The sequence below is a fragment of the Esox lucius genome, chromosome 4, assembly GCF_011004845.1.
Source record: "Esox lucius isolate fEsoLuc1 chromosome 4, fEsoLuc1.pri, whole genome shotgun sequence".
Classification (NCBI taxonomy): Eukaryota; Metazoa; Chordata; class Actinopteri; order Esociformes; family Esocidae; genus Esox; species Esox lucius.
In genome coordinates, this window is record NC_047572.1 from 3,216,803 (window position 1) to 3,229,693 (window position 12,891).

General features: G+C 40.1%; 1 protein-coding gene across 2 annotated transcripts in view; it reads left to right on the top strand.

The window, feature by feature from the left end:
• The window catches only part of rab28 (RAB28, member RAS oncogene family), a 58,335-nt gene extending 49,957 nt beyond the window's left edge, over positions 1 to 8,378 (top strand). The window contains exons 5-8 of one of the 2 annotated variants that reach the window (XM_010904263.3): positions 2,990 to 3,093; positions 3,286 to 3,363; positions 5,508 to 5,606; positions 6,428 to 8,378. In XM_010904263.3, coding sequence (XP_010902565.1) covers positions 2,990 to 3,093; positions 3,286 to 3,363; positions 5,508 to 5,600 — 275 coding nt within the window. In that variant the 3' untranslated portion in view covers positions 5,601 to 5,606; positions 6,428 to 8,378. The remainder of the gene's footprint in view (positions 1 to 2,989; positions 3,094 to 3,285; positions 3,364 to 5,507; positions 5,607 to 6,427) is intronic. The other variant, XM_010904262.3, reaches the window with a different exon arrangement.
• The last annotated feature ends 4,513 nt before the right edge of the window (positions 8,379 to 12,891 follow it).

Genomic DNA, 12,891 nt, shown 5'->3' on the forward strand with positions numbered 1-12,891 from the left:
TACTAAAACAGTACCCTATCGACTCAATTCAAGTTCCATCACAAATAAAGCCATCAAAATAATTTGACAGTGTAGCAACCGATACAGACAATTTGTCATTAGAATTAAACACAGGAAAAGAAACGAATCCGCAACTTTTTCCATTTGCATGCTCCGAATTTGAAAAACTCCACGCACAGTCCTATAAGAGCATCTCTTCCCTAGTAGGTTTTAAGACGGAACATAAAGCAATCGGTCGGAGGAAATGTTTACTTTTGTGCAGCGCAGTCAATAGCAGGTGCAACAATGTATTTATTCACGAAACATTATGTCCAGCCAATCAAAATCATATCTCCTGAAATCGATGACGTGACATCAAATTATCAGTTCCTAGCTATTTAGAATATACTCATAGCAATTAACACATGATTGTTTAACTGTTAAAATAAAGCATATTGGAGGAATCAATTACAATTGTTTGAGAAAAAATAAATTACGCAAGAGAAAACAAGCATTCAGAGCTAAAGAAATCAAGGTTCTTCTTGATGAAGAGGCATCAACTGCCTATCCATCAAAGACAGTAGCCTGCTGTACGATGCAGGGTTTCAGACTCACTTTTTCTTAATTATTGTTTTACGTTCGTCTTTCTTTATACTGGGTTGGCAGTTGCATTCATTTACATTCATACCCACCCAAGCACTTATTATATAATTTGTTTAATTTTTCTATTGCCATAATATTAACTGTTTGTAATCAATCCTCCTATGTTGAGGGAGGCGCTAGGATAAGGCCCACAGTGCCCGGGTCCACAAAAACAGTAAAGTGCCTGTTACGTTGGACTAACGACTATTAATTAACAAGCGATGTTACGTGCCACTTGCTTTCAGGAAATGCGCTCATAAAATAACGAGGTACTTACTATCATCTTAGTGCTTTGGGGGAAAAGGGCACCGCTTGTGTTTGTTGTTGCTCGATGTAGAATATCATTTGTTGTTGTGAATTATGGCGCTTTGATACTATGCCATGTACATTGTTGGTTTCATTAGTTGAAGGTCGAGCCAAAACCCCTTGTAAACTCCCAAAGGTTAGAATCCTAACCAGGCTGATATCCGTGTAGAGTTTAAATGTAAGCTTGCGGGATCAAGCGGCTGTGTGCTATGGCCTCTTTGTGCAATATCCCCAGATCAGGTGTGGGAGAGTTACAGATGCGTGTCCTCCGATGCACATTTTGCTAAGCTTATTAGCATACTTTTCTCAATCTGGAGGTTGTTGCTGCTGCCAAACACGTTTCGTTCACCGGCCAAGAAGCCATTTTTACGCCACCCTATGCGAGAACCCGGGCACTGTAGGTCTGCTGAAACCTGGATTCTATCAGGAAACCTCAAGGAGCTAGGACATATTGACTGACAGAATTGGGCCTTATCCTTGCCTACTCTACATTTTTGAATAATAAAACTATGATTTCACATGGATAGACAAGTTCTTTTTATTTTTTTATTTTTTTTTGTATTCCCAGGTTACTCATGACAGTACAGAGAAGCCTTGGTAAATTAAGTTTAATTGCTTTTATCTTCCCTACTCCCCGTTGTCAGGTTTACTTAGTGTCCTGCCACTCTCCCTTCTGTACCCTGGCCCCAGTGTGTTAATGTTGGGCTAATCTGACTCTGACAGATGATCGATAACCCCTCCCAAGTGTGCAGGATCTTTAGGATTAGCCCTGTTTACTTCTGGTAGCATGCGGGGTACCTCAGCTCTTTGTCACAGAAATTAATAATGTCCTGACGCCTATGTGACAGCAGTGTTTATGCATGCGGATAGACGCAACAACCGGATCTTGGTCCGTAGTGTAAGTGGTGTGCCCATTCTTCTGTCCCATCCATCCAGGGGATTAGAAAGGTTTCTATAAATTCCATTGTGATGTCAACAGTCTTGGAATACTTCACATGACAAAATACTGTCCAAAGATAAAAATTTCTCTTAGATATGACTATGTATGGTGACACTGGCCTTTTATATTTGGGCTATTCTCACTATGTTTTTAATAAAACTGTAGAACACTGTTTATATTGCACTCAAGAAAACACACCTCATCCGAAGGGCATGAGAATGGAAGAGGGCACTGACAGCTCAATGAAGCTTCAGACAAAGAGCTAAACTTGTGGCGGGACGACAGTAATGCAACACCGTACATTGACCCTCTACCTTCTCTCACACCAATAGACACATGCACCAGATACTGGGTGTGGTCGCCTTGGCGCACAAAGCCAGAAATGAAGAAGCTGGTTCACCTTCCCTCATGACCCTGGCATGACCTCATGTTGGGGAAGGGGATAAGTGAAATGGTCTTATGCACATAGGAGATGTGGGCACAATGTCTAGTAAGGTATGCTCATTGTGGGCATGCACTAAATCAGCGCTGTAGTCACTGAGTTTTTGAAGGCCCGTGTTCACCTTAAAAGACTGATTCAGTATGCCATTACATGATACAGTATGTCAGAGCCCCTCCCGGCAGATACCTACATCTCAGGGAAGCCTGAAGTCTTTATTCATCCATGTGTATTGTGTAGAGGCACATCTGGGGCTCTTTTTACTCAGGTCATGTGGAGGTAATGGTGAATGGCTTCAGGGGGTTCAACTGTACAGCCTCCATTACGGAATGTGTGACACTGAGATGTAGTCACACCTGGAATTGAAGGCCTGGGGTCTCTGACTCGAAGATTTCCATCTGACAGGATCTTATCAAAAGAAAAGAAAGATGACGTGCAAATGATATTTCAGAAATATAGGCAACCTTAACCGAACGTCAGACAAATATCCATGGATGCAACTAATTATCTGTAATGGGCAGACCATGATTTTTATCTTGAACCAATGTACATGTTATCGCTATGTGCGTGTCAAGTATGGGGTCTGTCCTATCTGTGTGCTGTATGGCTTTGTGCAAAGTTAATCTGGCTATCTTCACTATCTGTGTAGTTTTCTGACATTTTATGTTGCATTTTCTCCAAAGTTGACCTGGAGCATATGCGTACCGTGAAGGCTGACAAACACCAGCGCTTCTCCCAAGAAAACAACCTCATCAGTCAGTTCGTATCAGCCAAGTCTGGAGATTCAGTGAGTTTGTTTACCCTGTAAATCACATCAAAATGACGCACACATCCCCAAAAATTTCACAAATGTTCATTTGTTTACTTCAATACTTTGTTTTGCCTGGTGTGTTTTTTTGTGTGCAGATATTGAAGGCACATTCTGTGTTCCTGCTCATTTCGACTGTCCTTTCATTTTTCCGTCTCGTATTCCCTCCAGGTGTTCCTGGCTTTCCAGAGGGTGGCTGCGGAGATCCTCGGTGTGAAGCTCAATAAAGCGGAGATTGAACAGTCCCAGGTGAGCCTGGTCTTTGCAAGACCCTTCCCACAACATTTCAGAGAGTTAGGTCTCATCATTTCAAAAGTCATTAAGCCTTGGTTTTGAAAGGTTTCTTATAACGCCACCCAAGTGCGTGAGGTCAAACAGAGTGTGCCAGGTCACGGGAGTTCACTGCACACTGTAGCTGTTGTGTTAACATAGGAGTATGTCTGTGAAGGCCGTACCTGCGACTGACACTGTCCATCTGTAAAGGGGAGTGGCGCTCTGCCCAACGTGAATGGAGTTTCAGCCCCTAAAATTAAACAGTCATGGCAACATCTGTAAATATAGCCACGTTAATGCTGTTAGAGCCCGAATGGCTTGCAAAGTGAGAGTTCAGGAGGTTGGGAAGGTTAGGATGAGTCGTCTGATTTATTGGGTTTATCTCACGCAAATGCGGGCAGAAATGGGCCAGACCAGGTGGCCCTGTCACTGGTGACTAGGGGCAAGCCACCTCCCCCAGAGACATAAATCCTGGCTGTGATATGACTGGCCGGTGCCATACTGGCTAGAAAGCGGCTGATGAGGCAGGGTGCTATGAGGGGGTCAGGAAGCAAAAGGCCAGGAGATGTCAACAGGCAGAGGCTAATGAAGGTGTCCGTCTCTGCTCCCCCACCATCACCTCCTGTGATAGTCGCCTCAATAAACCGAAGTGCTTTAATCCAAGTTAAACAAGCTGGATGAGTGGGCCCAATTTGATCTGCCTGTCAAGATGCCTCTCACTGATGCCTTTCACAGAAACTGCAATGTCATTCCAGGTATGCAAGTTCTCAGGCAAACATTTGTTTTAGCGGTGTGAAGATTATCCCACTTCAAAGATTGTCTTTATACTGAAAAGAAAAGGGATTGTTCAGACTACAGTAATTGAGGGCATCTCAACATTCACGGGAGATGGACACAGACAAAAATTGGAAAGAAATAGAACAATGGTTTTGGAGCAACTGTCCCGAAATGTTTTATTTTTCTAACTCGTTGCTGGGCAGCACTAACAATGGGTGGAATGATGTTTTGATTTGTAGGCAAACAGATTTGGGAGTGGAGGTCAGGGACACCTCTGCAGGCTTGTTGGTGGGCCAGCAAAGAGTCATTATGCGCCATCAGGTTTAGAGAGCTGTACATGGGGTCGCAGCCCCCCAAATGATCTTATCATGCTGGGAGCCCACTCCATCATGGTCCCCTGTCTTATAGATCAGATACTGGGACCACTGATCACTCACGGGGTCCAACATCAGGCATCGGCAGCTCATTAATCAGATTGCCAACCAGGGCCTGGGATTTCTACTGCAATGTGTGCTCTTTACTGACTCCACAATCCATGCCTGAAGACTGACTATAAGTTCAGACCCTGTCTAGTTTCTAATGGTAAACGTACAGGGCCTGCAACTCATAAAGTTCAGAAGTACTGATCTAGAATTGGTTTAGCTTTTTAATAACATGGAAATGGGGACAAATTAATAACATGGAAATGGGGACTTAATCTCGGATCCCAAATTAGTTTGGTTTGATTTCCTGACAGTGTGGGCTATAAGGTCACTGTCTCTCTGCAAGACCATGTCAAAAATAGGCAAAGGCATTAGTACATTATGTAGCTAAACCAGTCCTCGATTAACTTTAAAAGGTTGATTGAAACTGGACATTATGACAGGTTTGTAGGTGCCAAAGATCCACACACAATATATTGCTTGGGAGTATTATTATATATATTTGTTACAGAAATGTGTTTAGATCATGGACGTTTGGTTGGAGTAAACCCAGGAGCTTTTCTAGTGTGTTTATTCTCCTGTTAAATCCATTTCTCACATGTTTCTCATTTCTCTCACTGTCACCTCTACGACCCTGCCTTCACCTCTCCCTGTCCTCCGTCCCAAATGACTGTACCTCTTGTCTTTGTTTTCCCTGCCGTCCTGGCTGTCTGTCTCCGCCTGTCGGTCTCCTTTTCTCTGTCTCTGACTCTTTCTCTCTTTTCTCTGTTTCCCTCTCCATCTTTTTTCACCACCTCTACCCACATGTCTCTCCTTTTCCCTTTCCATACCCTCAAATTCCCTCCCCATATCTCCCTCCTGTGTGTTTTCATTTTTCCATTTCTCCCTCCATCCGCTGGTTTGGTGTGTCATGCTGCTCAGAGGATCGTGAAAGCAGAGCTGGTGGATTACCCTCAGGACGAAGGCCCCATTAGACAAGAGACCAATCAGAGCAAAATCTGTTCAGTTCAATAGTTGGAAGTATGTCTAGACACAGTCACAGAGATTTATTAAGCTCTCAGTATATGTCATGTGTAAAAACACAGTTATAAACCGGTTGGTTCGAACGCTGATTGATTAAAAGCTGTAGTATATAACCCCACACATACCATGGGTAGGACAAAAGCGTAGATTATGCTTTTTTAATTGCATGGGTTACCGGTTTATAATAGCAATAAGTCACCTTGGGGGGTGGTGGGATATTGGCCATATACAGCACCCCCTTGTGCCTTATTGGTTAATTTGGTTAACATTTGTTTTTGTTGTAGTAGTCGTAACATTAGTTGTCTTTGTGTTTTGTGTTATTTCAGATGGCTAAGTTGGTTAAAAAAGTTACTTAAAGTCACATCATTGATTACAATATGTTGCCAAAATTTCATACATCCAGTATGTTCCAAAGAAGTGGGCATGACATTCCAGAGTTTGTGTTTTAGATTGACCTTTGTTTGACCTGTTTCTAAGCTCATGATTGACTCAGAGCTGGATGCATCTGTGAAAACAGTGTAGAGCAGAGCTCTCAGAGCAGTGGATTTCCCATCTTTATTTTCAACAACAACATTCAACCATTAACTTGTATTCCTCAGTGTAACAGTGTTGAATGACATTTATTGAAATCATGCAAGATCTTGAGCCTGCTTTTTGTATTAAATATATGTTGATTTCTGTATAAAGATTTCTGGACTAGAAAGCATGGTTAGTGGTGTCAATTAGGTAATTTAATCTGAAGTAATGAAATCAGAAATGGGTATGCTAGTTGGGTTTCAACTCTCTAAAATCTTTCCTTTGTCTGTGTGTCTCTATAGCATGTGGTGAAGGCAGATATCGTAAACTACAGTCAGGAGCCTGTTGCAAGGACAGTCAACCCCCAGCGCAGCTCCATGTGTTTGGTGCAGTGATGCCCGACCCTCCCCCACAAATCTCTTGCTCCTCAACAAATTGACTACATCAGTTAGAGCCTCAGAGCCCCAGGGTGCCCCGATGCAGTGGCCCGTTAATGGGAATTGAGCCTACTTGTTTCTTCACACAAACACACACTCATCTCCCAACGCACAACTCTCCAGAAAAGGCTGTGCGTCAGTATTTCCATTTGTTAAGGATTTTCAGGGTCATCAAACCAAATAGTGTATATTTAAAGCTTTGTATGTGAAAATATCTCTTTTTGTGCATGTTCAATGTGCATATTTACAGGGATAATCCTTGCTTCAATACATTTAATTTTTTCATGAGTGATTTCTTAGGTAGTTTAAACATGAAGTTCTGCTGTAAGAAAAATGGGGCCAGTGTGTTTATTACTAATTTTAATTGTAGTTTATTTTCTTAATTCTGGTGACAAAATCAATTGTCATTTTTTATTTTCCTGTGGTCTTAATTGTAATGCATTCTTCAGAGGACCATTTGATTGTATATACAGTAAATCTATAGTTAGTTTCTGTAACATGGAACATATATCAACAAGTCAAGTATTTTGAATGCTTAAACACATTTCCCCTATAATTATGTATATGTTAAGAAATCTGGATTTGTTTTAGTGTTCTAAGTGAAACTGTTCATATTCTACACCCATCCCTGTCCTAAAGCTCCCAGTGGTGAAAGGTAAGTGATGGGATTGGCATTGGGTAGGTAGGCAGGGCAAGTAGGTAAGAGTGGGGAAGGGTCCATGGACAAATTGTGCTGAATGTAAAATCAACTGCTGGCTTAATTATGAGTCTGCTTACAGGATGTCACCAGAAAGTAAGGCTTCTGCTGGAATGGTGGGGCCTTGCATGGTGCATTGGTTCTCAACTGACTGACCTGGTTAAATAACAGTTTTAGTTTTTGAACCGCTGTAGCTTATGGAATTGAGCGTTCTCTGTTTCATTTGCCAATAAGCTGCTTGTCAAGCTGATGTGATTTATAGGAAGTAGTGTTAATTTTCAGATACATTCTTGATTTTCCATCATTTGAAAGACTATATCAACGTTAATGAAAGATTTTTATTACAAAAATAAACTTTCTTTCATGTAACCTGATCAATCAGTAATTTAGCAATTTAGACACATGAAGTGCTGTGTAGTATCTTTGTCTTGACAAAACAAGCTAAGTAGTACCTAATGTACACTCCTAGAAAAAATGGGATATAGAGAAAATACATTTTGGCTGTCTCAATGGGAGAAAACTGAAGATCCTATTTTCCTTTGGTAGGTAGAGGATTACAACACAAGGGCTGTGGGTTTGATTCATACTGGGTCAAACCCCTTTTCCCATATGGACAGCCAAAATATACACTTTGGAGTCCTTTTTTCTAAGTATACATTAACTAGAGGCATGTGTTTTTTTGTAAGGAAATGTATCCTTCAAAATACGGTAAGTCTATTTGTCCAGTAGTGTTTTCTTCAACCAATATAGTGTACTTGCACACAGAGAATGGCAAAATTGTATCAAAAGCTAGTACAAAACCTGGTGACATGATTGGATTTTACCATGTAAACCGTTGGTTTTCGCCTTAATGTGTGTTTGTAAATGATGTCTTTGTAAATTATATCTGCATTGTTCTGTGGAAGATCTAATTTTCAATGCTGCTCATTTAGGTGAGATGTCAAGAACTTATTGGATGGAATTCTGTGTACACCGATGGACTTCTGGTCATAAAAACGATATCTTTCCCCTAACTATGAAAAAATTGTTTTAATCTGTACACTTATAAAGTGGTTGTTTAGTGAAGATTAACAACGATATGTGTGTTTGTATACGAAAAATATAATTTCTATTCAATAACATGCATTCTTTTATATATATTGTCATTTCTGGTGGTGTTTCTGACATTGTGCCCACCAGATAATATTTTTTCTGTTTGCTTGTGCGTATGCCTGGTTACACGGTTATAGTTGATTGACTTGCGTTAGTTCTAGATGACTGGTCACCAAGGGCTTGTTTAATTAATTTTTCTTATTCATAGAAAATATGCATACTAAAAGCAGGGGGAAAATGCATAGAATTAGAATTCAGAGAACATGTCCCCATGCATCCTATCTGGATATATCTTATTTGTGTTCTTGGACATTTACCTCAAACCACAACACGGTTAATTAGTGTATATTAAGGTGACTATCTTGAAGTTGCCTGAGAGAATGCAAAGAGTGTGCAGAGCTTTTATCAAGGTAAAGGGTGGCACCCTTGAAGAATCTACAGTAGAAAATATAGTCTGATCTGAAAATAGAAAAACTAAAGAAATACCCTTCAGTGAGTAGGCGTGTCCAAACCTTTGACTATATGAGACTGTGTGACGAGCAAAAGGAAGGTTTTGAGTGAGGAACAGGGTTAACATTTATAGTTTATGCAATATGCTATTCCCATTCCAAAGGTGCACCTCAAGCAACTGATGCATGAGTAAAGAGATTTGACATAATGATTAATACCTCTCTGTTAGAAAAAAGGAAACATTGTTATGGGAAAAGTATAAGGATTAGTTATGGACCAAGACCACAATTAAATTTTTCACCCCAGGTGAGACATTGCTAACACAATGGCCCCTAGGGACCTGAAGGAGATTGGAGGGAAGAAAGGTCAGGTATAACTCAACCTGAGGTTCTTCCCTACACTGACAGAGTTAATACTCCAAAAGCTAAAGAGGTTCCTGGCTTTTGTTACATGCTTCTCCATTGAAAAGTGTACTATATCCATTCAGGACATGATCCAAATGCCAGTATAGCCTAAGTCATACGGTTAATGAATCAATTTAAAAAATTGTCATTTTGTTATCTCTGCAAAACTATAAAAATGTTGGTTTCAGATGATCATGTCTTTGCCAAGTGAAGGATGGTGACAACTTTTTTGTTTGCATATTTAGGCCAAGTAATAATGTGAACAAATTTGAAGAACAAACCTTTACAAATGTGACATTTTTGGGGGGCTGTTTAGCCTGCCTATTGCATTTACCATCTACAAAACATTGCAACAGACATAGCTGGAGTCATTCCACCATAAGCACATTGTTTCACTTGAGTGGCGGTCTTTACTATGATCTCTGCTGAATTTTTGTCAAGAGCTGTCGCCAACACTGAAAGCTGGGACTCGCCCTTGGCTTTGGAAGGTGTTTTAGTAAAGAAAACAACTCCAGCCAGTTTCCAGCTTAAATACTTACAACATAAACCTCTTCCAAAAAGAGGCAAGAAAATAATTAAACCATGGATTCGAGAAAAATGGTAAAGCAGAATGATTGTCCAAATGATTGAGTAAAAATAAAAGTGTCCACCTGTATCTCTCCTAAGAGTTTCATATGAACCGTCTACATGAAATAGGGAAAAGGGAATTGATGGGAAATTATTAAGGAGTAAAATACATGGACATCTCTGAAATTGTAAAAGGGGATTTTCACTAAACAAGTAGTTCATTGCTGAGTGATTTTAAATAGCGAGTTTTACAATGGCAAAAATCATCTTTTGTACATAGGGGAGAGCTATTTGCTATTATTTGCTATTAGCTATTTGATCAGTCCCTCTTTGTGCTTGGCGTATCCAAAATCTTAGGTGGAAAGGCTTGAAAAGTTCTCTACTCAAGAACTTAGAGTTTCTGTGCAGTCTCTGTTCACTGTAGGTGGGATGGGCAACTTAGATGGTGGTGGGGGAATTTATGTACTGTTCATCAGGGGGCTGCAGATTAACTTGGAACAAACACACACACGTTCATTTATTGTATGTAATTATTAATAAATGCATTGAAAGTACACTAGGTCTGATGCTAGTTAATTTATATCTGGGCAAATTTAAATTATTGATCAACGTGCCGTTTTCCCGCTCTGCTCATCTCTCCCGGGAATCAGCGTGTTTGCTGCCGTGTTATTAAATGCATTACGATTTGAACACTATAGGTTTTATTGGCTGTTTTCACTACTTTGATATTTTGGCTTGTACACAGACTTTTGTAATAGGTATCAAGTGTTTAATGGCTCAATCATCAGCACACTCTCAGCTACAATTAGAACGACATCACAACAGGTTTTTTTTGGTTCCAATACTAACTGTATAACAAATTTAAGATCAAACATGATATATATTTTTCATGTATATATCCTTTTACTATTTTCTAAATTAATCTGAGGGCCACATAAAGAGGGGGTGGGGGCCGCGTGCGCCCCATGGGCCCCCAGTTGCCCATGCCTGCTATAGAAGGGAGTTATTCCGTTGGGGGATAAAGTGAGTGAAACAAATCATTTGTTGGAAGATTTGCTGCTGCCGAATGTAGAGAACAGTCCATGTGGATGGGTAGTATATCAGTATGAATGTAGTGAACAGTATGTGGATGGTTAGTATATCATTATGAATGTAGAGAACAGTATGTGGATGGTTAGTATATCAGTATGAATGTAGAGAACAGTCCATGTGGATGGTTAGTATATCATTATGAATGTAGAGAACAGTCCATGTGGATGGTTAGTATATCATTAAGAATGTAGAGAACAGTCCATGTGGATGGTTAATATATCAGTATGAATGTAGAGAACAGTCCATGTGGATGGTTAGTATATCAGTATGAATGTAGAGAACAGTCCATGTGGATGGTTAGTATATCAGTATGAATGTAGAGAACAGTCCATGTGGATGGTTAGTATATCAGTATGAATGTAGAGAACAGTCCATGTGGATGGTTAGTATATCAGTATGAATGTAGAGAACAGTCCATGTGGATGGTTAGTATATCATTATGAATGTAGAGAACAGTCCATGTGGATGGTTAGTATATCATTAAGAATGTAGAGAACAGTCCATGTGGATGGTTAATATATCAGTATGAATGTAGAGAACAGTCCATGTGGATGGTTAGTATATCAGTATGAATGTAGAGAACAGTCCATGTGGATGGTTAGTATATCAGTATGAATGTAGAGAACAGTCCATGTGGATGGTTAGTATGCCTAATATTTGTTTTGCTCCTTTTTGCAATGTCATGTAGAAAGGGAATGGGCTCAGGATTGCATGCTGAATGCAAATTATGGCATTCTTGTTTTAATGTACAGACAATTATCAGGGAGATTACTTGTTCTCAACAACTACACCATGTCAATAAAAAACATATTGCTTCGCATTGTGGAAAAGGACAACAAAGAACAGGACAAGGAAACGGAAGAAGAGTCACAAATCTGTGCAGCATTTGTAAATCATGTCACTGACTTCTTGTAAATTAATACTATAGGAAGGTTGCCACAGCCTTGCCTGGCGCAGACAAGTCACGCTCTGAACTGGTTCTGCGAGCCAGGCCTAAATCCTACACATGCTAAAATGGGTTGAGTGATCTGTAGGGAATGCTAGTAGCATGAAGGCCAGCAAAACTGCAACTGAAGACATCGTGACCCAGAGGTAAGGAGTTCATTCTTAGCCCGAACCCGATCACAACCAGGCTGGGCCTATTTTTCGGATAATGTAGTCAGGCTGAGTGACCGACTGACCGACCGTAGCTGCATTCAGAAGCTGCGTTATAGTGAGCCTAAACTTAAACTGTTCACAGTTATACAATATTGCAAATATTTCTGGTGGATTTTCGAAGTATGCATCCGTGCATGCTTTTTGGGGTAATATAGGCTTTATCAAAACCCCTTGGGCAGTAAAAGAGTAGGGGTTTCCATGATTCTCTCGTCTTTTCACTCGACGTCAGTTATCGTCACCTAAATTGATAGTTATTGTATCAATGTAATTGGCAGTGTTATCTTCAGTCTTGCTAGCAATTGCTCAATTCTTATGACTTTTCCAAGTAGTAAGTTAGTAGATACTAATATGCCTATTACTCGCTAATAAGATGTTAAAACGGCCAGTGGCAAAAGCTATACAGTTCATAGATGCTATTTGTGGTGGAGGTAAACTTAATAAGAAACGTTAGTCAGTTTAAAACAATGCTTAATGGTGTCTATAGCTAAATATTCAAACCTAGAATGATGGTAATGCGTGACAAAATGATCTAATGTTTAGATGCTATACCGACACTTGGCAAACGTACAGCTTTGTGGTGAAGTGGTTAAAGACACAGCTTCTCACATCGGAGACGTGAGTTCGAGTCTAGTGAGGGAACAACATTTATCACTTTTAGTTGCGGGCTGGCTGAACTAGGCTTGCCTGGTTCCTTTTCTGTTTTTTAATAAATAAATGCATCAATGAATAATAATAGAAACTAGCGCTCTCTCCATTAGCTGCAAGGAGGGCTTGTAGTTAGTGCAGCATTGTGCATATTGGGTTATGTATATCAGCTTGTGTCGTAGTTGTTAAAATATTCATATTTTTATAGATGTTTGGAAAAGTAA